Below are 25,885 nucleotides of genomic sequence, written 5' to 3' on the forward strand. Positions count from 1 at the left end.
AATACTGCTCACCAGAATAAGGAAATTAGTATATTACGTGTTTTCTACATTAAAATCATGAGATAAGAAAGGCAGAACTAACCACAAAGGAGTGAACTGAGCCACAATATAAGATGGCATCCACAGCCCTTAGAAGGGGTGGCAAAGGCCATCATTTAAGAAGACTCAACTACTATTAGAATGACCACAAATTCTGAGTCAGGTGCCAATCAATGAGGCCTTCACAACTTAACCCTGATGCTGGCAGTTCTCACGCCCACCTTATTGTCCCACTGACTGGTTACAGGGGGCTGAGGCTCAAGAGACTGGCCTGAAAGGACAATGGCACAAGACTCACCAGGTTGTCCAGCATCCTCATGAGGGCCTCAAACTCGTGCTCCCCCAGCCGGCTCTTCTGCATGGGTCCGAAGGTGCTCCCTGCCCACTGCACAGAGCCTACTTCGTGGGGTCGGTGCTTCTCCTGCTCCAGGAGGATGAGGTTCTCCACTCCCCCAGCGCTGGACAGGGCGGACACCTGTGGCAAAGAGCAGAGAGACCTCAGTTTGTGTGTGTGTGTGTGTGTGTGTGTGTGTGTGTGTGTGTGTGTACACATGTCTAGAAATGTGAGCTGCATGTGACTTTTTCCTCCCAGAGGAAACTTACTGGGCATGCACCCATTTCCAGGAACAGAGGTATTAGCAATTTCTTCTTAGTGTTAGTTCTTAGAGACTACAGAGGAGGAGGAAATCACGCAAATGTTAAACCTTAAGAATAAAGCCATATGGAGGACTCAAAAGTTACCTGGGATACAGACCAACCTCAAATTGTGATTATTTTGCAGGTGGGGTCATACAGTAAGATCAGAAAGGGCTCCAAAGGGGCTTCAATTCTTGTCTGTAATATTTTATTTCTTAAAGAGGAAAAAAATCAAGTAAAAAGGCTTTTACTTTTTAAATCTGAGTGGTGAATAGTGGGTGTATATTCTATTATTCTTCTGCACCTTTCTCTTTCTCTCTTCAAAATCTCTCCCTCTGTTGTTTTTTTGTTTTGTTTTGTTTTTGTTTTTTTAGAAAAAAAGTCACTCGAAAGAAAATAGGCTAGCTTCTCAGGCAATAAAAAACATCAGAGTAGCCTGATGGCCTGAATTAACAGGTCTAAAGGAAGAATTCATCTTCAACAGTGGTATTAGTTGGTCAAGGAAACCCAGAAAAAGGAGATACATGATGTGCTGGTAGTACACAGCCGGGCGCTGTGCAGGAGTCAGGCAGCTTCACCAATGGACTTGGAGTATTTGTCCCATCATGTCTCCATGGAAAGGGGCTATATAACAAGTGGTTGCAGGCAATGGACTCTGGGTATTAGGGCAAGAGGTGTGTGTATACAGCAGGCGATTTTAATGATCCTAAAAAACATTTCCTAATCTAACTAATCTCCTTATTTCCTAATTCTATATTCATCTAATGGTACATTCTATTTGTTCCGTGAATCTGCCGCTCGGACATAATTGGTTATGATTTGGCTTCCAGGGTGAGTCCACCAACAGGGAGAGATGGTGGTTTCTGAGTATTATAGGTAGTGAGCCAGGTGTTTTGTGCTGCAAATCTGATTGATATTTGATATCTCTTGTAAGCCTACTTATTCTAGGAGAATGCTCCGATTACATAAACATTCGGTGTTCCAGTTTTTACTGAAAATAAAAGTGTACAATTTAGCTTGCTGGCAAACATAAGCCTATGAAACCATGAGGCTCTGGGATACACCCAGAGTGTGTTAAATTCACCAATGTAACAAATGGCTCCCACGAGATGTCCTAGAGGTCAGCCAGGCCACCCCTGCAAGGTGATCCCTGTCACCCTGTGAAGTGGAGGGAGCAAGAACACTCATTTTCCATTCCCTCTTCATCCAAGACATGTGTTCAGTGGAAGCCTCCATTTTTATCTTACAAAGATGACTCCATATCCTGGCAAAAACAGAGACTTCAGTAGGCATTTACTCCCCTCTCCCACCAAAACTAAATGTCCCTGTCCAATATCCCTGGAAGATGCTCAGATCCGTGCCTACTGAGGTAGCCTACTATACTGTTGTCCAAATGTGAGAAGGGTTACAGTGAGTTCATACAGACTGCATTGAGTTCAAACCTCCCTCTTTGTTACGTGCATTCACTAGTTCCAGTTCTGCCCTCTGTTGCTGTATTTTCTAATGCTGAAGTCCCTCACACCTACACTGGGGCCGCATCGTGGGAATGCACTCTCAATGGCCATGAATTCCAACTGGTAGATCAATTACCTAGTTCATCGTGGGTCCCTATCTAGCCAAGGCAGGGCTTTAGCCCTGGGACCGTGAAACCCTGACTTGGAGTGCAGACTGTCAGTTGATGTTTCCCTGGCTGACTTGGAGTGAAACCCTGACTATCAGCTGATCTTTCCCACTGACCCTCATTGCCCCAAGAGGCAATGCAATGTAGTGTTTAAGGACATGGACTTGGGACATAGGCTGCCTGGGTTTGAATCCTGGCTCTGCTACTCACTCACTGTGTGACTTGCAGCAGTTATTTACCCTTTCTGTGCCTCAGTTTTCTCATCTGTAAAATGAAAATAGTAGGATCTACCTCATGAGTATTATGTAAGGCAATATTCGTGAAGTACCTAGAATAGCACCTGGTACATAGAGAGTGCCACATAAATGTTTATGATAAATAAATTCTGAGGTTTTACTATGAAAGAAACAATATGCCCTGGGGACTAGTCGTTATGGAGGAGGAAAGAATTGCCCACATCCTTACAAGAGCTGACTCCTTCCACCTCCCTTCCCTGCCCCCCATTAGTTTCCATGGTGATGGGTAGCAGATGGGGAAGAATTGCCTGAGCTTCTTCCCATCTGCCTGTAAGCAGAGCAGGGAGCTGCCTCTCTCAGCTGGGGATGACCCAGATTCCTAGAACCCCAAACTGATGGAGAGCAATGAGAACACTCTCCCCAAGGTGAATGGACTAGGCTTTTAGCCTTGAACCACTAAAATGACCACAGCCACATTTGCTTGTTTGCCAAGGTCACTGGGGGAGAAAAGCAGGCCCACAATGGAAATAGAACCTCAGTCCTGGCTGTTCAACTAGAAATGACCTTGGCCAGGGGCTGCAATCCCAACAGCATCTGTCAGCCCCTGGGATCGTTCATGCTTTAAACCATCCACACTTCTGGTCTAATCTTGCCTGTTTTGCTTCTATACCTTCCAGCTTCCTCTCTCTCTCTAGAAGCTTCCCTGTTCTACAAGCTGGGGAAAAAAGCCACTGGAGCTTTTCTGGGGGTTATTTGGCTCCATTGCCTGATGCACTTTAACAAGGTCACATCGAGTCAGTCCTGACTGAAAAGAAAGTGACAGCAGGCAGGGCCAAGAGAAGCAGCTGGGGCTGTTGGGGCCAGTGGCTGACAGCTCTGCGCTTTCATCCCCTCAGCTGCTAGACAGCCATCCTGCCTTTGGTTAAACTGCACAGAGGCCATTTCTTAGTGTGGAGCAGTCTTCACCATGTGGGGGGATACATGGGCATCTCTCTCCATTCATTTTAGGTCCATGCTGTCTTTGCAAAGTGATAAGAGCTATTTTCTCATGGAAGCCTCTTCTTCAGCAGGAAGGTGGGGAACTTGTAAGAGCTCAGATATGGGGGGAAACAAAGTGGGCATATCAGAGGCTCTGCCAGGTTCTAATGTCAGTCATGGGACAGAGCTCAGGGCCAGCATCTCTGGTTGGGGTAGGGAGGCCACCGCATCTGAAAGGTACTGCCTTGATCCTGGTTCTACCTTCACCTTCTCCGGTTCTGACCACTGCTGTTTGGGGGGTGGGGAGACTTCTTCTAACACCTATTCATCATTGTCTTAATAACTGTCCTCTCAACTTAGGCCTTTAAAAACCTTTGAGAAAGGTGCCACTTGTAGTCTCCACCTGGGATGCTTCTAGGATTGTCTCATTCTTCTGCCCACCCCTCAACTCCCAAGACAAAGGCAGGCCTTCTGTCTGTGGCACTGCTCTGCCTAGACAGGCCAGAAGAGAGCAGACAGGAGACCAAAGGACCTTGCAAGGAGCTGACTCATCCTGGAGCAGTTAGCCTTCCCGTGTGTCAACCGAGTCCTAAAAATACCATCAGCAACACCTCTCCTTGTCTGAAAGGCCCCATCCTCACAAGGACTCCACAGGCCCCATGTCTCCAGGTGAGGAAACATAGGCTATGGAAAGCAAGTCCCCGACCCAAAGGCACACATCCCAGAGCTGGGAAGGATGAAGTCCATTCAGCTTGCAAGGCCACCTTCCTCACCCCTGACAGCTTGCCACACTGAAAGGAGCATGTGTTTGGGTTATCCAACATTATTTTGTTAACTGGCAGAACTATAGGGTTTGTGCTTTCCTATTGCTTCTCCACCAATTCCTCTAGGGGGCCCATGATCACTGACACTCCCCACCCACCCTCTATCCCATCGCTTACTAGTTAGGGGAACTTTGTGATGGGCTCCCTGGACATTACTTTGGGGATTCCCTGGTGTTCAGGCTTGCCATGTCAAACTTCACCCTGGCCTGCTCTCCACTTCTCTTTCTGGGCTGGACCATGTTAATAGTATTTGCAAACTATACCCTCCAGGCAAAAAAAAAAAAAAAAAAAAAAAAAAAAAAAGACCTACCAAATATGTCTATTTGGCATAGCTAGATGTAACAGTTATACCCCAGGTAGGACCTGAGCATGGTAAGAACTTTTATATGCCCTATTATGGTTTCTACCACCGTCCAATTGATGGGCCTACAAAAGTTCCCTGCCCTGAGCACTGACCCTCAAGAGGTAGGCAATGGTTGTTAGATAACAGTGATAAATATTTTAAAGATGCAAAACTGATTCTAATTGTGCAACTTTAGAAGGATAAGGTGGTTCCAAGGCAGAGAAACAGGGCAAGGCTTTCAGACGGCTGGCTCACAGGACTCCTTAAATCACAGCCAGGGGGGCCTGCGTCAGAGGCACTCTGGGGCCCACTCCCCAGAGGAACTTGCTCACCTGTATCTCACATGCAGCCTGCAGGTGGAAGACCTTATAAAACGCCTCCTCCACGGTGTCACCTAGAGCAACCACTCCATGGTTTCTTAGCACCAGGATCTGCAGAGGAGCAAACGGCCAATTAAAACTTCAAGTCTTTTAAACTTTAGTTAAGAAGGAGCGATTTTTCATTTATTCCAGATCAGTTTCCATATCCAATCCCAAAGCACCCTCCCTACCAACTCCTTGTTCATTCTCCCCCTACAAACATTCCTAGCTACCCCACATGTAATATTAACCCGAGGCATCATCCCTAAGAAATGGAAGATGCTTTGTAAAACTGAGACTAGGTAGCTTGCTGGATTTCTTTGGGCAATACCTGGATTTTTAGGCTTTGGAGGGCTTAGAAATCTAAAAAACTGGTGTCTGTTAAATTGAACAAAATTACTTGATGTCCAATATTAGGGACTAACCTCAAAAGCAACCTCTGGATCCTGTGACTTGGTTGACTTGGAAACCAAAACCCAAGGGGGTGGCTCTCTCAAGAGGTGGTTCTGAAGAAACAGGTGAGTCATGTCACCTCTTTGGACCTCAGGTCTCCTCTCCATGAATTCGGTGATGTCCTGCCAGCTCTAAGACCCTATAGCTCTGTGAAAGAAGCTGTAGTGACCTTCTACTCTAACTCTCTGGTTTTACAGAAGAGGAAACAGAGGCCTAAAGAAATTGAAAGTCTCCCAGCTAGTCAGGGGCAGAATCCAAACTAGAACCCAGGTGTTTTCACTGTTGGTGCAATGTTTGTGAGTCAGCCAGGAGCAGGGAGATAAAAGGGGTGGTGGTGGGGGAGAGAAACAGAAATGAATTTACACTAAGAGCCTGACTCCCCAAAGTTCAGATGCAGAAACTGTTCCTTGGTTAATTTTATCTTCAAGAACTCTCTGAAAACAGATGATGCCCACTTAGTAACAGGAACACAGATCGGTGTGTTGGATTTGTCCTTGCAGACCTCGGCTGAGGCCTAGTGGCCTCATCATCACAGTCTCTCTTGCTGAATGAAAACAGCTGGAGTTTTTTTCCCCTCAAGGGAAACAGGAAGGGATGATGACTCTGGCCTCCAAAAGACTTTGTAGATAGCAAATGCCCCATGTCTCAAACTCTGACAGCATTTCATAGATGTGAACATTTCCTCCTTCTCCGGGCATTGCTAATGAGGCATTAGAGAATGTCAGGAGAGAGTGGCAGGGATTTCTCCTCTGTGTCAGAGATGGGAAGACAGGGGCTCTCAGACTGGAAATGACTCAGGCAGTGAGTGCCTTTTGAGGACAGGAACAAGCATCCATCAGCCCAGGCTCCATTCCAAAACTTCCTGTACTAAGCTGGCCACCCCTAATTATTTGCTGTTAAAATATAGGTCTTTAGATTTAAAAAAAACAATAGTGAGACTCTGTTTCTATCAAGTTAGCAAAAAAAAAAAAATGATAACAAGTTTAGGAAGACTAGGAAGCAGCGTTCTCACATACCAGATGCTGGGGAGGAGAGGGCAATTTGCCTATATGAAGTAAGAGTTCTAAAATGTGCATCCCAGGCATTTATCCTAAGGATGCAGTCTCAGGCATACACAGAGATTTAAATGAAAGAATTTTCATTGCATGTTGTTCATATCAAGGAAAAATTCAGGGGAAAAAACCCTCCAAATGTCCAACTACAGAAGACTGTTAAGGTAAAATGGTGACACAGCCATTCATATAATGAGGTATATTTTAATAATTTAAAATAGTGATTTAGAAAATAATAAAACACAACGGTATTTACTGGATATTGCTAAGGGAGAAAGGAGAATATATTTTATGATCCTAGTTTTATAAATATATGCGACTATATCTCGAGTGAGCACCAAAATCTCAGGGTAGTGGCATATAGAGAATCTTTTTTCACTTTTTTGTATATGTGCAACTTTGAAACATTGTCCACTGAACATGTGTCACTCATGATGTAGGCTTTTGACAATCCCACCCCAGAGTGTCTTCCCGGAACAGCTGAGCAAACCTTGCAGGTGGGTCCAAGGCACTTCTGCAGGCTGATTCGATCCGCTTCCTGCTCCATCCCACCATTGAAGTCATAGTAGGCCATGTCCCCCACCAGCAGGGCATTGTGGGAGACAGGCAGGAGGCCGCACTTCATGGCCGACACCTTCAGTGAGACAGTGGAATGGTTAGCACCTGCAGCTCCCCTAGCACCACCCTCTGCCTCTGCTGTACCTGATTGGGTCTGGCTTTCTGCTTCCTCTGATGTCTTTCCAGATTTCCCAAATCTTACCATTTTGATAGCAGCCATGTCAATATACCATTTTCTAAAACTGCTACAGAGAATGCCCTTGAGAGAGCTGATGCTGCTGCCCACTCCCAGCTCTTCTCTTGTCCTAGGACTCGGGGAAGAGGCTGGGGTGAGGCAGGGTCCAGGGTCCTCTGGGATGGGCTGGTGGAAGTCCTCAACCTTGAGGTCAGGGCAGAAACAGGGAGGCTCACTGAGAAGCCCCGTCTCACTCGTGACAGGGCAATAAGAGCACCAGGGAATAAGGTTAAAATCCATGCCCCACACCCTGCCTTTTATTAAAAGCAAGGGCATGGAGAGATTTAGGAGAGCTTCTTGCCTTTGTTCACTCATTCTGCCCCATGAGTAAGCCTGCAGAAATGGACACTCAGCACACATATATCATTCAGTCTTGGCCCAAATTCTGGAAAATCTGAATCCTCATAACTAGTGTACTTGGTAGAAAAAACCCGAGGCCAGTGACAAGTCTGCTCTGCCCCTGTAGGTATGAGGCCTTGCAGTCAGAAAGATGGGTTGAAGGCTGGGGAAACATCCAGAACTGGTTGGTGGTTGCCTTTCCAAGTGACACTGCAGTGTCTTAGGTACACATGGGGAAATTACCAGAGCCCTTGAATGGACAATCTGATACTTGAGGGTATCGCTTCTACTCTCTCCTGGTTTTCCTTGCTGCAATCCCAGCTCTCAGCCTACCTTGGGCAATGAGGAGTGGACAAGTCCAGGTTCCCACTGTATTACCTTTTATCAAGATTTCTCCTTACTAGAGAGAGGGGCTGGGGGCAGGCGTCAGCCCTTAGTCCAATAGGACTGACCTGAACAGAAACTCAAGAGATGCCATTACCTGGGTCAGTGGTGCTTGTGTGTGTGTGTGCAGCAGGGTGGGGGACGCAGTAGAGCAGACATTACACATGTTTACCTTATCTCCCCAAACCAAGACTTTGGTGCTTAGAAAAATGGAGAGGATTAGTGTCCCCACGTTGGGTGTTCCCTCTCCTCAACTTGGCCTGAATTCCAGGAAATCTTTCCAGAACTGTTTTTAAAAAACAAGACTGCCACCAGCTTGGGGGGCTTAGGTCTTTCCTCAGGGAGAACCTCAGAGAAGCAGGTAGCAGGGGTCTGCCGCCAGCCTCAGGGTCTGAAATGCCGGCCTAAGGAGTGGACACTCACGGCTGCGGTGGCTGGCGTGTGCAGGTGGATGATGCAACGCACGTCGGGTCTGGCTGCGTAGATGGCCGAATGAAGACAGAAGCCCGTGGTATCCACTGGGAAGCAGCTGCTGCCCTTCTCCACCACCTCTCCCAGGATATTCACCTTGATCTGGGCCAATAAAGAAGAGAGACTGATGGCCACAGGGCCGGCAGAGGCCCTCACGAGTCTCCCTGCCTGTGGGCCAGCACACGCCTACCCACTGTATTCAGACATTCCAGCACACCAGGAGCTAGGGCTGGGCTTGGTGTTGGGAGAAAAAGAGACCTGGTTTCTGCCCTCAGTGAGTATACAGGCCAACAGGCAACATGGGTGATTATAATTCAGCAGGAAAAATAATACAGCAGAGTTTCTCAAACTTTACTGGGTATAATAATCACCTGGAGATCCCATCAAAATGCAGATTCTGATTCAGTAGCCAAGAATGAGGCCCAAGAGTCTACATTCCTAACAAGTTCCCAAGTGACACTCAGGCTGTTGGTCTACAGACCACAACTTGGGTAGAGGGGCTAGAAGACAGTCCATCACAGAATTCTCTAGAAACAGATGGAAGGAGTCTTTGATCCCAGTAAAAGAAGGAGATCAGAGAAGTCTTCCCAAAAGAAGTAACATCTGAGATGTTTTCTTGTTTTTTTACCCTTTACTTTGAATTTTTAAACATACACAAAGGTAAAGAGAGTAGTATAATAAACATCCATTTACTAATCACCCAAAAGTTAGGTCTTAAAGGACAGGTAGAAACTAGTCACTGGTCTTATAATATAATCTGCTTCTGAGGCCAAGGAGGTAGTAGGTGTCATGGCTAAAAATCACACATTCATGTGATGTGTGCGCGCGCACACACACACACACACACACACACACACACCTAATGGTGGCTCTGGCTGGCTCTGCACACAGTCAGGCTGTGGTGTTCCCTGCTTAGCATAAACAGTTTCATGGAACATCACCACTAGAGAAGGTCACTTTGTGACACAGCAAGACAAAAGACTATTCCTTAATCATGCTTAAGCATAGACAAAAACAACCCTGTGCAAGTACAATCATGTCCACACCTCCTCCTGGCTAACGGGAAACCCTGGAGCTTCTTTATCAATGGCAGCTTCTGCCTCGCTCCAATCCCCCACTCCTGCCTCACAGAACTGCCCCTATGCCTGACATTGCACTATCCAAGGCAGCACCCTCTTCTTAGCACCAGCCAGTTGTCCTAATGTCACTTCTGCACACAGCTGGCAGGGTACGATTGCTACATGGAAACCTGGCCACATCACTCACCTGCTTACAATGCTTCAGAGGCTCTACACGACCAGCAGAATAAAGCGAAAGCACCATAACAAGGCTTTTGGTGCCATTTATCATCTGGTCCCTGTCACCATTCCAGCCTCACTAATATGTGAGCCAGACGCAGCCACTCACTGTCCTCCCAAGTGCACCATGATCTGGCATGTGTCTGGCTTTGTGCGAACTGTCTTCCTGCTGAGGACACAATTGCCTCTGCCCAGCCCCTCCCTGCTGTCCCAGTCTATGTCTGCCTATCCTGTGGTTTCCTGGGGACTCAGTTCATTCACCACTGGGTCAACCCAACTCCTTTGCCCCTCCTGCTGGGGCTCCCTAAGCTTCCTGCTATAGGAGAGCATTCTTCACTCTGAGTTTACTTGCCTGCTCCCCCACTAGGCCACGAATGCCTTAAAGGCAGAGCCTGTGCCTCCTTGTGTCTTTGGTTCCAGTCTGACTCAACCATGACCTTGTTAGGTGGCCCTGTGCAAGTCACTTACCTCCCTGGGCATCAGCATCCTCTCTTCCCTGTAAAGTGGCCTTGGCAGTCCTCATGGTCCTGCCCTGCCCAAATACACTGTGACTTTGTCAGCTGGCTCTTTTAACTGCAAGCCTGGACTCAACATGTGAGAGTGTGTCAAGGCTGGCAGAGGCCTGGAGGTGGCACCCTCTGGCCTCGACTGTGCAGCACAGATGGTGTAGCCCCCCACAACCACTGGCCCTCTTCCGCTTGTAAGACAGTCCTTTCTACTGTTTTCCTTTTCCCACCCAGGAATCTTTCCTGATCAAGACCAACTTCTGGAACTTTCTTCCTACTACACCTAAAAGGAGCAAGAGAACCAAAAGGGGTCCCAGAAGCTATCTCGAATGGCACCAGCACTAGGCAGGTCTTGCAGAGTGCTTGAGAGAAAGTACTGGCTGTTGTTCTAATATATCCCCGAATCTAGTAAGACCTCCCCACTCCCAGCCTTTGGGGTCCAATCCCAGGCATAGGAAGACCCCATGTCCGTCTCCTCCATCATCTCCTCCTCCTCCTCCTCCTCCTCCTCCTCCTCCTCCTCCTCCTCCTCCTCCTCCTCCTCCTCCTCCCTCCAACTGCGCTTGTTGCCTGCACCTTGCATTTGGTCTCATGGTTGGGTTGTGCTATGGGTTTTCTGCTTCAGGGCCATGTGTCTTCTCTGGCCCACCAGACTGCAAGCTCCACAAGGGACAGAACAACAGCGGCTAATCTGGAGATGGCCTGTCACTCTAGGCTGCTGTTGTTTCAACAAGGAATAGGCAGCGAGATGCCAGACTGTACTCACCAGGCTGGATGCGGTGACTTCACTACAAGAAACTCCCTTAGGGCTAATCAGGAAGTGATCCTGTTCCTTGCTGACTCTCAGCTGGAAGGAAGACACATGTTGTCAGTGGCAAGGAGAGAGAGGGATCATTTCCAAGGACTCTCTGCTTGAATCCCCTCTTCCCCTGACTCCATTGCATCTAAAACTTCCTCCCAGGGACCCTTATCTCCCTCCAGCATATGAGAGATGAAGAAGATCCAGCCTTTATTTGGAACTGGGGCAATGGACCTACAATAGGAATCTCCCAATGATCAGGGGTAGCCCTAGAAATAGGCTCCAGGAGTTCCTAGCTCCTTATCTAGAGAAGTGGCCATGATTGACCACAATGGTTAGAAACCTTGAAAGGGCACAGTGCATGACCATGCCAACAGCAGGAGTTCTCCCTTCCAATTTTGTCAAGGCCACACACAGTGCCCACCCCACTCCAAGATGCTCTCCTCACCGTAACGTAGGTGTCGCTCAGCTGGGCCCAGCCATAAAGGTCTAAGAGACGGTACACGCTGCTGATCTTGCACCGCATGAGCCGCTCTCCCTTGGCCAGGTTCAAGGTGTCAGCTGTGTGGAGGTCATTGATGGGTGTCATCATGGAGAAGTCTGCAAGGAAACAGGGCGGGGATAGGGCAGCTCTCAGGGTCAGGGCTCCTGTCTGCCCCCCTTCCTTCCTTTCCCTAGTCCTCTCCAAATTCTCACTGGCACTACAACTGCACAAAACTTCCACAGGCAGGGAATTAAATATTCTTTGACTCTTACCCAGGGGGAAAATGTCCATAGAATGGATAGTTGTGCCCAAGTAAGTCTTCTGCTTATTCAGATAAAAATGGCATTGCTTTTGATCAAAACTCATGGCAATAGTCAAACCACAGAATGGAGAGTTCTCAGAATGCCAAGCCTACAATAAATCCTGAAGATGGACACTGAATAAAAGCAGAAGTAAGTTTCTGAGCAGAAATAGGGATATATTTCATCAACTAGTTTTCATGAAGAAGTTCCTAATCATTAGACCTGCTATATCATATTGTTTAAATTATATCATGTAATATAACTTCTCCTCTGCTTTAGAAACAGGGAAAATTAGAAAGCCAAGTCAGGCAGGAAGTCAATTCCTCAACCTTTTCTGACAAGTCATAAACTTCCAGAAGTCAGTATGGCTGGCTGAAAGGCTTCAGGCCTCAGACAGGCCACATCTTTTCCCCTCTGGATGTGCAGTCCCTTGGTTACTTATGGTTCTTTCTGGGAATTTGGAGGGATGTGGAAAGGATTTGGAAATTGGCCTAGAAGATTTGATGGTCCTATCCTCAGGGTACCCAAAGGGTCTAGGAGGTGATGTCCAATCTATCCCATTAAAAATGATGACTGCTGCCTGTACACCTCCAGAAGGCATAAGAGGGTGTCTGAGACCAGCACTTCTGACTAGTATCCTGAAACCAATAAAAGAATCAATAGGAGAGGGTTCTGGCTTAAAATGATGTCTGGCTGGGAGCCTCCTGATGATGCCTCTCCCAGCATCTCACTAAAAACTTTAATGGATTCAAATGTCCTTTAGAAGCTTCCACCATCTCAATAACCTCACTACTACACAATGTGATATATGTCCTATATCAGGTTTGCCGTTAGTTGAAATGATGAGGTTGTTTGCAGAAGTGAGGGTGGATCAGGTGCTTTTGGGCCTATGTAAAGCAAACAGAACCAACCTCAAAACACCCCATGTCAGGAATATGCCCCTAGAAAGCCTGTGACCACCAGAGGGATACCTCCAGGGCATGTGTCCAGTAACCATGGTTGACAGAGAAAGAAGTGGTCCAAAGGCTCAGCTGAACTGGCAAAAAGAACAACAAAATTCTAAAGTCAACAATTTCTAATTGGAATTGACCAGTCTGGGATCCTTTCTTCCTCTCTGTGCATTCCCTAGACAAGCAATTACCTCTTTACTTCATCCCTAGCAGCAAGAAGGGAGGGATATCAAAAGCAACCCCGCCCCCATATAAAGCCAGGCAAGAGGGGCTATCCATGATTTCTTGGAATCCTTCTTTTACAAATAACTATGGAGTCCCAGGGATGGCCAGGAGGCCAGAATAGATCTAAAAACATGTCATCACATCTTCCGTGTCCTGTGTCAGTGTCCCCCTCCCCCACTCCATGGAGCTTTGCTGTAAGGATTATCCCACCCACAGGCCCACGGTGGGAGAAGAGACCAGAAGCTTCCACCAGCAACTCAGAACCTCTGCTCTCAGGGTTTTAAGAGAAATAATGCTTGTTCTGACCAGCCTCACAAAAGTTAGGATACTGAGTGCCAGGTTTATGACTTAGATCTAACCAAGCCATTTACTCAAGGGACCTAAGAAAACACAGAAAAAGATGAAAACTCACTAACCCCTCTGGGAAAGCTAAGACTGAAGGACACACTATTGCAAAAAAAAAAAAGAAACCAAAATAAAAACACAGAACCACCACAAAATTCTAAGGCAAATGGAGCTGGACAAAGAACAACCTATCTGTGCGCGAATTCATGACTCTTGGAACCTCCCCTGTCCACAATCCCTGACTCAGATACCCTGGACATAGACTAATCAGATTTTCAGGCATCCAACTGTCTTTCTGACAGATGCTGGCCAGTAAGGCAGTGAGAATTCTGGTCAGCTCTATTTCTCTCCCAAAAGAAAGAGTATAAGGTCAGAGACATGAAAACGATGAGAAAAAATAGGATAGCTATGGAAGACAAAGACCAGAGAGTCAGCATACAGATAATTAGCATCAATATAACAGAAACAATTTCTGAACTGAAAAAGAGACCTGTGTAACTAAGTTATAAGGATTTACTACATGCCAGAGGGAAAAGTCCATAAAGAGAAAAAGCCTATAATTATATGCTTCCTGACACGTTTCTGAAATACAAGGATAAGGAGAAAAAATGCACAAACACCTACAAAAAATTTGGGTTACCTACAAAGTATCAAAAAAAATAGGCCGTTTCAAATTTCTCTGCTATAGCAATAGATGCCAGAAGACAATGCTACAGGAGGTTTACTAACAAACAACACTAAAATAAAGTGACATAAAGCAGGTAAAAAGAAAACAGTCACCAAAACTATGCCCAGAAAATGTAAACAAAAATAAACAGAGATCATAATACTATTATCAAAATAGAAATCAGGGAAAGCACATCCTTTTGGAATATTCATCCTTGGCACCAAGAAGGGAGGTATAACAAAAGCATAAGGACCCCAGACAAAGCCAGGCAGCAGAGGTCACTGTTGGAAGGACCATTGTATATATTATTCTACATGAAATAAACCTATAATGCATAATGAAGCTACAGCTATAAAGAACACTTTTGCTTTGGATAATGTTTCAGCAAGGTACAAAGCAAAAGCCATCAGAAATACAAAGATAAATGAACAGTAATCAAATATACAGAGAAAAACAACACAAATCTCACTTTTTATAAAATTGAAAATAATAAATGAAGATACAGATTAAACACTATGCCCTAGAGATAGAATCTACATATCATTTAAAAATTATATTAGGGCACAAAGAAAATCTCAGTAAATCCCCAACATAGACATTAAATAGGCCAAATTACCCAAACACAATGCAATAAAATTAGACATTATCAACAAACCTTTAAAATAATACAAATTAAACCACTTGGAAATGAGAAAGCACACTCCCAGACAGTTCTTAGAATAAAAATAAAATCAAAGCAGCAACTGCAAACTATCTGTAAATTAACAATAAAGGAAATACTGTGTCAAAATTAATGAGGTAAGACCAAACTTACATTCAGAGAGAAAAAATTCATAGCCTAAAATGTCTTTATTATTGAATTAGAATGAAAATAAAGTATTCATTTTATTCTATTCAAGAAAAAAATATAAATATCAAAATAAACCAAAGAAAACTTTTGGAAAATAATTCTTGGATCTATGTATTCTACTAATTTTCGAGTTTCCCAATTCATTGATAGAAAAACAAAATCAATGAATTGGGAAACTCGAAAATTAGTAGAATACATAGATCCAAGAATTGGCTTATGCAAGATACATGAATAAACCAACACCTGGATTGGCTGTAAAAAGAAAGGGGGAATACACAACACCAGAAATGAGAATGGGATGTCATCTCATCCACAACTGAAAGTTTAAATGGTAGAAAGATGGTACATCACTCTAATAATTTTGAGGCTCTCTATGAAATGAATCATTTATTTAAAATATATGGCCAAAATTTACTCAGGACGTAGCAAAATAAATTTTTTAAAGACCCTAGATAAAACTGAGAAAAAAAAATGTTATCAAAAATGTTGCCTATCTGGATGGCTTTACCAGTGAATAATAAATCTCCAAGGAAGAGAGACTTCCTATCTTATTTAAATTCCATCAGGCAGGGGCATCTGTGTGACTCAGTTGGTTGAGCATCCAACTCTTGATTTCAGCTCAGGTCATGATCCCAGAGTCCTGGGATCAAGCCCCATGTCCAGCTCCACACTGAGTGTGGAGCCTGCTTAAGATTCTCTGTCTCCCCCTCAGCCCCTCTCCTCCTCTCTAAAATGAAAACAAATAAATAAATAAATGCCATCAGGACAAAGAAAAGTGCAGGGATCACCTGATTTATCTTATGAAACTATAGCCTTAATACCAATACTAAATGAGGACTGCACAAAAAGGGAATTTCTGACCAATCTCATGTATGAATATGCAAAATCCTGAATAAGTCTAGCAAATCAAATCTAGAAGAATATTTTCAGAAGAATGCATCAAGACCAGGAATGATTGATTTCAGGAACGAAAAAATACTTCAATATTCATAAATCTATTAATATAATTCATCACATCACTAGTTCAAAGAAAGGAAAGTCAATAAATGCCCAAAATGCATTTTATAAACTCAACATCCATTTCTGAGAAGAACCCATATTGAACTAGAATAAGAAGAGATTTCCTCAACATGATCACAAACTCAACTCTTCGGGTAAAGGGTTTCTATTAAAGTCAGAAACAAGACAAGAATGATTATTCTCTAATGTATTATTAAACATTGTTCTGAGAGTTCTAATGAATATAGTGAGAAAACTGGAAAAAGAAAACAAAGGGTAAATGTTGAAATGAAGGATTCAAAATGAACATTATTTGCAGGTCATGGGATTTTTTTTTAATATACAAACCCCAAGAGAATTAACTGAGCAACTATTAGAATTTAAGAGTTCAACAAGAAGCTACTTTTCTGGTACTGGTAAGATTCTGGTAAGAAGCTACTGGTGACAGCTATAACCAGAAAGAAAATTGAGTGGAGAAAAAAATCATTTAAAATAACAAAGTTACATAAAATTTCCAAGATACACTTAATAAGAAATTAGTAGGGACTATATGAAAAGAACTACTAACCTTCTCTGATGGACATTAAAAAAGGTAAAAAAAAAAAAAAAAAAAAAGCAAATAAACAGAAGACATACATCATCTCTGAACAGACTTAAAATTCATTCATGCAAATATTTTTAAAACACCTAGTCTGTGACAGCTACTTTTCTAAGTCCAGGACACTACTCTAGGGTACAGCAGTGAACAAAGGATACAAATATCTTTTCTCCTGTGGAACTTATATTCTAATATAAAATTGTAAATTTATAAATTCTTCACCAAATGAATCCATTCAATACAATCCCAACCAAAATCCCAAAAGGGAATTTTTGAGGTAGATTGGCGGAGGGTGGGGGTAGGGGGGTTGCAGAACATGACAAATTCTAAAGTTATTTTTAAGAATAAACTGGCACAAATAGTTGAGGATTTGACAAATAAATAATTAAGGGCATTTGTCCCATGAGATGATAAAACATGGGGAAGGTGTTTCTGAGTGTGTAATCAAAAGCAGAACACACAAAAGAAAGTACTGACGGATTCAGAATGTGATACAATTCTGAATTGTACTACAATTTACTACAAAAAGAAAATCATCCCAGTATGTATATGAAAATATATCCAACCTCATTAGTAATTAAATAAATGCACATTAAAACACAAAGTGCTATTTATTGCCTATCAAATCAAAAAGATGAAACGAATGGCATAATACATACTATGCACAGATCAAGGTGCAGGAAATGGGCATGACTGCATTTTTTGTGGGAATGCAAATTGGTTCTTTCTTTCTCCAGGGAAATTTGGCATTATGCATTAACATCTTCAAAACATGCACATTCTTTAATCCAGCAATTCTACTTCCAGCAATCTGTCTTTAGAAAATAGTCATAGAATAAATCGAAGAATTTATTGCATTGTTGTTCACAACAGCAAAAAATTGTAAACAACCTAAAAGTCCAAAAATAGGAAATTGGTTAAATGAACTATGGCATAGTCAGCCATGCCACAGAATATGCATACCTCCACCAAACATTGTATTACAGAACCATGTTTTATTATGTGAAAAATTAGTCAAGATATGTTAAGCTATCAAATTTGCATATATAATGAGATTCCATTTTTGTTTTCTTAATTTATCTATGTTAAGAGAAAAAGGCTGGAAGGATATACACCAAAATATTGATAATAGTCATTTCTTGGTTGTAAGAACACAGTACAGTGATTTTTATTTCTCTTTCTTGAATTATTTTTCTAATTTTCAGTCATATTCCTGTATTTATGTTGTTGAGGGGAAGTATTTTTTTAATTTTTTTTAACGTTTATTGATTTTTGAAGGAAAGAGAGACAAAGTGTGAGTGGGGGAGGGCCACAGAGAGAGGGAGACACAGAATCCGAAGCAGGCTCCAGGCTCTGAGCTGTCAGCACAGAGCCCAATGCGGGGCTCGAACTCATGAACTGCAAGATCATGACCTGAGCTGAAGTTGGACAATTAACTAACTGAGCCATTCAGGTGCCCCAAGTATTTTTTAATGTTTGTTTCTTAAAGGTTGTGGGCAAAGCTTCAGAGACTAGGAAAATGGTTTCATGCCCAGCTCTGGATGTTTGTGGCTCTTGTCTAGGGAGTCAGGTTGGTCTGTCCAGTGTGAGACTGAGACACTCGCTTCAATGGCCTCCTCTCATCCCCACGACCCCATCTGCAGGGGAGTGGCTCCAGGAGACTGAGGAAAGAGCAGCCTGAGTCAGGGCCTGCTGCTAGAACACAAGGATTTTTCTTCGGTTCTGCACCTGTAACTAGAGTAACAGGGAGCAGAATCCTCACTCCCCACTCCTGGTCGCTCAAGTAGAGGCCATGTAAGGGACTTTGAGCTGCAAAGCTCTTCCCTTCATGCTAATCCACTTATGAGCGGGACTGAAAGAGTCACAAAGAGGCTGCCCTGCCTCTCACAGCAGTAACACCATGTCATCCCGTCCCCTCCCCCAGCAGAACAAGAAAAAGGTTTTCCTGTAAGTCATCCTCCCCATTCTATTTCTGGGCATCAGGAAGAATTCTTCTGTGGGTCTTTAAATCCAGCAGCCTCAGAAGCAGAGCCAGGTACCTCTTTGGCTGGTCCCCCAGGTCTGCGAACCCAGTTGCACCACTCACTCCGTAGCCTGGCAACCAACCCTCTCTTCCCCGCCCCACTTCCTCCACCTCTGCTCCTGGCAGCTCCCCAGCTCCCCACATACTCATGGAAGATGTTGGGAAGACTGCGTGGGAGGTGCTGGCCATGAAGTCCGCGATCTGCCGCAGGGCCCAGATGTTGGAGGAATTGTTCCCCTTCTTCATCTGCTCCTGGATGAGGCCTTCCAGCTCCTCCCTGAAAGACTGAAGCAGGCCCCAAGGCGCTGGTCCCCCCAGTGTGTCTCATGCAGGAGACTGAGGGCCCCTCTTCCAAGTTCCCGCCCCTATCCCCTGGCTCAACTAGGCCAGGGCCACACATGGGATCCTCGGGCCCCAGAAAACACTGGGGGTTCCACAGGTACCTCAGGAGACCCCCCCCCCCCCAAACTGCTGTTTGGGAAGCAAAAAGGAGATGTCCCCTGCTGTGTTCCCTTTGCCCTATGAACCGTAATCCAGATTCCAGGTCCTTCCTGGGTCTAAGTGACAGTCAAGACACACTTCCCATCACCCACCTGGACTTCCCCTACCCACCACCATCAGACTAAGGCGGCTTCACTTTAGTAATTGAGACATTTTAAAAAGCAGAACTGAATGAAAAAGTGTGCTATTGTCCCTGTCCAGTAGGCATGCCTATGGCTCTTCTAGGCCTCAGTTTCCTCATATATGGAAGGATTTGCTGTCCTCCCTGTAGCTTCCATTTCTGATGTCCTATGACTCTAAGCCTGGCTTTTCAGACCATAACTAAGACATGCCTGTCCACCAGGTGGCAGCAGGGAACACACAGGAGGAAACAGGCATTGGTGAATCTATAATACGACAGAAGAAGCGTGACCTCCTCATGTCCTCATTTCTTGCCTGGGAATAGAGTCCTATCCATTCAGGCCCCAAAATTTGGGTTGGTACTAACTCTGCCACTTCTACCACACCTGCCATCTCTCCTAGTCACAAGTTGGAGTTTTTCCATCATCTCAATGCTTTTAGTACCTGCCATATTCCTCCAGGCTCCTCACGTAGACACCTGTCACCCAAACCTCAGGACCATTACCTCAACGCTCCTCTGTGAGGTCTGAGCATTCACTGTGTGCTCTCAACCAGGGTCCCACACAGCCCACTACATGTCCTGGCCCTCCAAACCCCATGGGGACTGAGGCAGACCCCCATCCCAGCAGGCACCTGGAGATGCCAGCTCCATCCTGAGCTTCCCAAGCCTTAGGATCATGCGCTGTTTCCTGAGGACCTCGCAGCTCTTGTGCCCTCACCCTCCCATTCCACAATGCTCTGCTGCCCCCACCCCCACACCACCCAACCTGAATCAGCCTCCCACTCAGTGGTCCATTAGGTCCATGCTTTGTTCTTCTCAATGCACCACTTGTGGAAGGATGAGTTCTGTGTCCATGCCATGCAGGTACCAACTGACCTCAAGTCTGGGGCCATGGTAGGGTGATCGTGACTTGCCCTCTCTTGCCCGGCCCATATCTCTCTGTACCCTCCACTCTCTCCACCTCCTGGGGCTTCCAGACCCTCTTCACCTCTGCCCCATACATGTCAACCTTCTTGCCCTGACAGTGAGTTATTTGTGGTGTTCAAAAATGGGAGGCCCGAGCCTTCCACATGGCGCCCCCTGCTGGCCTCTGGTTTATACAAATATGCCTGTTAGTTCAGTGTTACAGCTTTGGTGGAAGACTGGAAACTGAGGCAGGGCTCCTGTCTTTCATACCCACCTCCTCCCAGTACCAAGCCAAACCATCTGCACATAAACCAGGTTTTGCCATCTACCAGTGACTAGGGAGAGAATTAAATCCAGGGCCAGGCCCGTCAACGGGCTTAAAATTGCTAAGACGCTGAGCCAGTAGGAGTTCTATAGCTTTCAGGTTCACCCAAATGAATATGAGTTCCCCTCTCCCCCCCCTCCTTCTCCTTCTCCTCTCCCACCCGCCTGGGGCGGACCTCGCTCACCGGGCTCTGCAGGATCATGGTGACGCGCTTCTTCTGCTCCATCAGGTTGAAGTCCTGTCGCAGGTCCGCGGCGCGACCGCGAAGGCGCAAGTATTCGGGGTCGTCCTCAGAAAAGCGGTCGAAGTACTGCTGCCCCTGCGGGGGCGGGGGGGAGGCAGCCTCTGGGACGGTCTCTTCACTCATTCTCCTGGTGGGTTTACGATCCACTCCTGGAAGCCTACAAAGAGAAGAGAAGAGGGTGCTCCCAGTCGTAGTACAGTTTTCTAAAACAGAGGGGCTGGATTCGGTTGTATTCACACGCTGGAGGTGGCTATTTCCAGTAGGGTGTAAGCCAAGCAGCGGTTTGGACTGCAGTGCGCCGGCAGCTGCCTATCTATAGGGGGCGCTAACACATCATCGGACCAAGCGAAAATATGGCAGAGGCTCAGGCGTCCACCACCCTTCCCTCACTAACCTGCCAGGCTTAAACAGCAACACCCCGGTGGAAGTGGACAGTTTGGAATCCAGTGTATGACCTGCACATCTTTTGGAGCATTTCTATGATGCATATCTATATAGTGTAAACCTATATATTGGGAGTTAGTACTTACTAAAGTACTATATCTAGACCTGATCCCACGAATGAGGACTAGGGCAGCCTTAGGAGAGTTGGACTGGGACCCCTTTTTAAGCACGCTTTTTTTTCCTAAGGTCTGAGGGCAAATATAGGAATGTCTTCTCTTACTATATTGGAGCCCTTCTGAAGAAGCAGGCTCTACAGTTCCAGCCTCTACCTCCCAGCTGTGGGACTTTGGCCACAGCAGTCTCCCTTTGTGTGTCAGCACCACTAGGCCTTCAAATCAAGGTTATGCCCCTTCAACACCCAGGCCAGCCTTACAGAGCTCTAGCCTTCTCCCTGTTCTGTGATCCCCTTCTCAGCAAGAGGGCCTTAACCGAGCAAGAATTAGCTTCTGAACACGAGTAGAGAGATGCCAACAAAAGAGCATTACAGGGGATCAGGACACTGGCTTTCATCCTTAACCTGCCCCTCCCTCACTTTACCTCCATGGGCTCACATTTGCATTCCATGAGGAGGTGGAATGCTCTCTTGTTCCCTCAGAGCACTCCTGCCTCCTCATCCTGATCTTTTCTTTCCCTTTGGCCCATTCTGTTAGCCCAAACCTTGACCTTCATGACAGCCAGCAGCTCATTACACAAGAAGCCTTGCTGACAGCTAGTAAAACATATTCTTGTTGTCGGTGAGCTGTATGTGACTTCTTCCATCTTCTGTCAGGCCTCTACCCTCCACCTTATAGTTTCTGAGTGGGGCAGGTAGGATGAAGCATTAGGTAATAGGTAAAGTGGGAATTCACCCCATCAGCCCAGAACACTCAGGTGATCTTTCTTCCTCTCCCTCTTCTTTCATTTTTCCTTCGTTCCTTCGTTCCATTTTTTCCCTTCCTCCCTTCCTTCCTTCCTTCCTTCCTTCCTTCCTTCCTTCCTTCCTTTTCCCCTTTTGGGGAATAGCAAATGGCAAAGTTAAGGGAGGGAACATATGCAGAGTCCCTTAGCTTATTGCCTGAACCTGTGGCCTAAAGCAGTGGTTCTTAAACTTGGGTGCATGTTGAAATCTGCTGGGGAACTTGAAAAAATACTGATATCAAGGATTTTCATGTTATTAGTCTGCGGTGTGACCTGGACATCAGGATTTTTAAAAGCTCCCTGGGTGATTCCAATAGGCAGCCAGGGTTGAAATACCACTGGCTAGATGTTAATAGTTGTACCATGTAATGGAAGGTATCCATCCCAGGTGTTGGCCATTTAGCATGCCAGCCAAAGATGGCACAAAGCCTCATCTTCTAACACTATTTCCAGGTGCCACTTCCCATGACTATCCAGGTTCCATCCCCCAAGCCCAGTCACCACCTGCCACCATACACTTGACCTGGGACAGCAAGAGTGCTCTAAATGCCACCACAACCCGCTTTTACAAGTTTGCCAAACCATGACATCTCCTCTTAATTCTTTCACTAATTAATCATTTCCTTATAAATGCCCTCATCAGATCTCCCCCAACCAGCATCATGCCTACCAGTCCTGTAGATGAGCTATTTGCCTGCAAGGGATGGAGTATGGGGAAGGCATCTTCCAGAAGTGGCAGCGAAAATACCCAAAAAAACAAAAAGCATTCTCTAAAGAAAGATTTGTAACGGATTTGGCAGAGTGCTAGAGTGGCTGATGTTGTACTTAGTAACATTCAAGCCAGATTCTTCATTTAAGTAGAGAAAGTGATTGAGTCCATCATGGATGTTTCTGGTGGGATTAGCTATGGACTAGAAGCCAGAGTCTGCAGTATCACCCCCCTCTGTCATTCTCTAGCTGCATAGGCTTGGGCAAGTAGTAATTTCCCGCTTGGGGTCTCCTCTTGTCTGTCTCTAAATGAGGGAGTGAACAGAATGAACTCTGGAGCTCCTTCCAGCTGCACACCATATGGAGAGAGACAGATTCGTATAGAAAAGCAGAAGGATGGAGGATCTGGATTTCCGGAGCAAGAGACCTTCCTCGTGCATCCTCATATTCTCCCCTTCCCCCTGGGGCCTCTCCCTCAAGCCGGATGCCAGAAGAGAAACATCTGCAAAGAATACACATGACCTATTGACATTTGCCTTGTAGGTTCAAGTCAATCCCTTGAGCATAGGTTGAGTTAAGACTACTTCACCTCCACCACGCTCTCAGACAGCCTCATCCCTGCAACTTGGGCAGTAGGAAAAGGGACTGCAAGGACAAAGACAATGGGAGTGCATCAGAGCTGTGCAGACATGCAGTCACCACCCAGACTCTCCTGGGCAGACAGCACTGCAGACATTTTTCCAGAGGCACTGCCCCACCCTTTGTAATTCTCTTTGGCATTTTTGTAGCCCCAGTTTTTGATGTTATTTTAAAAACAAGCAGCCTCCTAATGAGTACAATGGATGTGCACATGGGGATGAGCTCCCTGCGTTCCTTATGACTCCAGGTCCCACCAGAGGCTGACCCTCTTTCCTTCCCCTTGGAGTGGCTGCATTCCCAGAAATGGGTCTGTGAAGGCTTGAAGTAGCATTATCCTCCCTGAAGCATGAGGAACAAAAAAGTTCAGGTTCTGCTGGACAGGAGCCCATATCACCATGCCTCCAGCCCTGCCTTCACTTCTCAGAGCCCATCCCAGAAGGTTACTCCAGAGATGCTCCAATGGGACTGGGTTAGAAAATGGAAGCCCTGACTCTCTCACCATGACAACAGGGGGCAGAAAAAACCACTCTTTGACTTTGTGAACCAGAGGCATTCTTTTGTGCTCCTTCTTTTCCTTCTAAAATGTTACATAGGTGACCAAATTTAAGTGCAGTGTGGCTTAGTGGTTAAAATCAGGGACTCTAGGGGTGCCTGGCTGGCTCAGTTGGAGTAGGTGACTCTTGATCTTGGAGTTACAAGTTTGAGCCCCACATTGGGTGTAGAGATTACTTAAAACTAAAATCTTTTTTTTTTTTTTTTTTTTTAAGCATGGACTCTGGAATAAGAACGTGATGAGTTCCAGTCTTAACTGTGCCACTTATTAGCTATGTGATCTTGTTGGGCAAGTTACCTAACCTCCCTGTGCCTCAGTTTCCCCATATACAAAATGGGGATTGGAACTATTTAACCACCTCTTTAGGCTGTTTTGAGGATCTAGATGAGTTAATGTATGTAAAGAACTTAAAACAGCACCTGGTGTATATCGAGTGCTCTTAAGCATTTGCTCTTATTATGTGTCGTTTGGGGCTAGAATCATTACAGCATTAGGAACTCAAGTAATGAGAGGCTTATGATTCAACTGTAAACAGGTGCATATCAAGTACTGTAATTATATGTTGTAGTCCAAAAAACTAACTCAATCTTGAGCTATATTAACAAAAAGAACATCCAGAAAAAGACTGATGAGATTGAGTCGTTCTCTGACCAGAGAGTGGGAACATGTCAACCTGGAGATCACAAAAAAAGAGGATAAGCAGGATGGTGACCATCAGAGGCAAGCGCTTGTTGGGCCAGGTGTGACATCATAAAGAATGTATCTGGCCTTTGTCCCCAGTTCCTGGCACAGAGCTTCAAAAAGCCTTGAGATTTCTAAAATATCCAAAAAACATTAAGAGGGTCTTTTGTTATTCATAATGAGTCCATCTCATCAAACCTGAATTTATGCTAATGAGGTGACTTATGGCAGGCCCTTAGATGTTTCAAGGGAGGGACTGGCCAGCAAGAAAGACCAAGCACATGATTAGAGGGTTGGAACTTCAGCCCCATTCCCAACCATGGAGGACAGGAGGGGAAGGGGATGGAGTTTAATCAAGTGGCAGATGATTTAAACAACTATGCCTAGTACTAATAAAGCCCCCGTCCCCAGTGGTGCCCCCTATTAAAAATCTCTGGACAGCAAGGCTTAGAGGAGCTTCCTGATTGGTATGCTGGGATGGTGAGACACCCAGATTCTACAAGGAGGGGGCACGGATGCTCTGCACCAATCCCCCACCCTCCCCATGTTCTGCCTTATGCATTGCTTCTATTTCACTGTTCCTGAGTTGAATCCTTTGTAGTAAAACTGTAATCACAATTATAGTGAGTTCTGTGAGTTGTTACAGTGAATTAGAGACTAAAGAGGGAGCATGGGAACCCTCAAATTTATACCCAAGTAAGTCAGAAGTACAGTGGCAGAGGAGGGGCAGAGAGAGAGGGAGACAGAGGATCTGAGGCAGGCTCTGTGCTGACAGCAGAGAGCCCGACAGCAGGGCTTGAACTCAAGAACCGTGAGACCATGACCTGAACCGAAGTCAAATGCTTAACTAACTGAGCCACCAAGGTGCCTCAAGTGTGGGCAATTTTATTGGTGACCTTGCCCTTTACTTGTGGTAGTTAACCTGTGTGCCCTTTAACTCAGTGTAGTGTCAGAACTGAGCTGAATTGTAGGACACCCCATTTGCATCAGAGAATTGGTGACAGGACAGCACCAGGTAACTTCTATTTATGGTTCATTTTCATTCCCAGGACGCTTCCATAGGACAGATGTTATTGTCACAGTTTTACAGATAAAGAAAGTGAATTGCAGAGAGGTTAACTAACTTGCCTGAGATCACACAGATAACAGTGAGGTCAGGATTTCAACCAGGACTGTCTCTGGCTCCAGATCCTGCATTCCTCCACCCCAGTTGTCCCCAGATGTCTGTTAGGCTGCCATGTGGAAGAGGGAGGAAACTGATTCCTTAGAGACTCCAGGGCCAGAATTAGGTG

At 45.4% G+C, this 25,885-nt stretch overlaps 1 protein-coding gene across 10 annotated transcripts in view; it reads right to left on the reverse strand.

Annotated features, from left to right (window-relative positions):
* The window catches only part of ADD2 (adducin 2), a 103,661-nt gene that overhangs the window by 20,986 nt on the left and 56,790 nt on the right, over nucleotides 1-25,885 (reverse strand). For all 10 annotated transcript variants that reach the window (XR_006200767.1, XM_042932614.1, XM_042932612.1 and 7 more), the window contains 8 exons: nucleotides 20,612-20,828; nucleotides 18,721-18,859; nucleotides 11,580-11,731; nucleotides 11,099-11,179; nucleotides 8,481-8,630; nucleotides 7,032-7,175; nucleotides 5,010-5,108; nucleotides 338-514 (listed from right to left, as the gene is read on the reverse strand). Coding sequence is in view for 9 of the 10 variants with exons in the window: in XM_042932614.1 (XP_042788548.1) it covers nucleotides 338-514; nucleotides 5,010-5,108; nucleotides 7,032-7,175; nucleotides 8,481-8,630; nucleotides 11,099-11,179; nucleotides 11,580-11,731; nucleotides 18,721-18,859; nucleotides 20,612-20,794 (1,125 nt within the window). In the remaining variant the exon portion in view is untranslated. The remainder of the gene's footprint in view (nucleotides 1-337; nucleotides 515-5,009; nucleotides 5,109-7,031; nucleotides 7,176-8,480; nucleotides 8,631-11,098; nucleotides 11,180-11,579; nucleotides 11,732-18,720; nucleotides 18,860-20,611; nucleotides 20,829-25,885) is intronic.

Source organism: Panthera leo, chromosome A3 (genome assembly GCF_018350215.1).
Source record: "Panthera leo isolate Ple1 chromosome A3, P.leo_Ple1_pat1.1, whole genome shotgun sequence".
NCBI classification, from domain to species: domain Eukaryota; kingdom Metazoa; phylum Chordata; class Mammalia; order Carnivora; family Felidae; genus Panthera; species Panthera leo.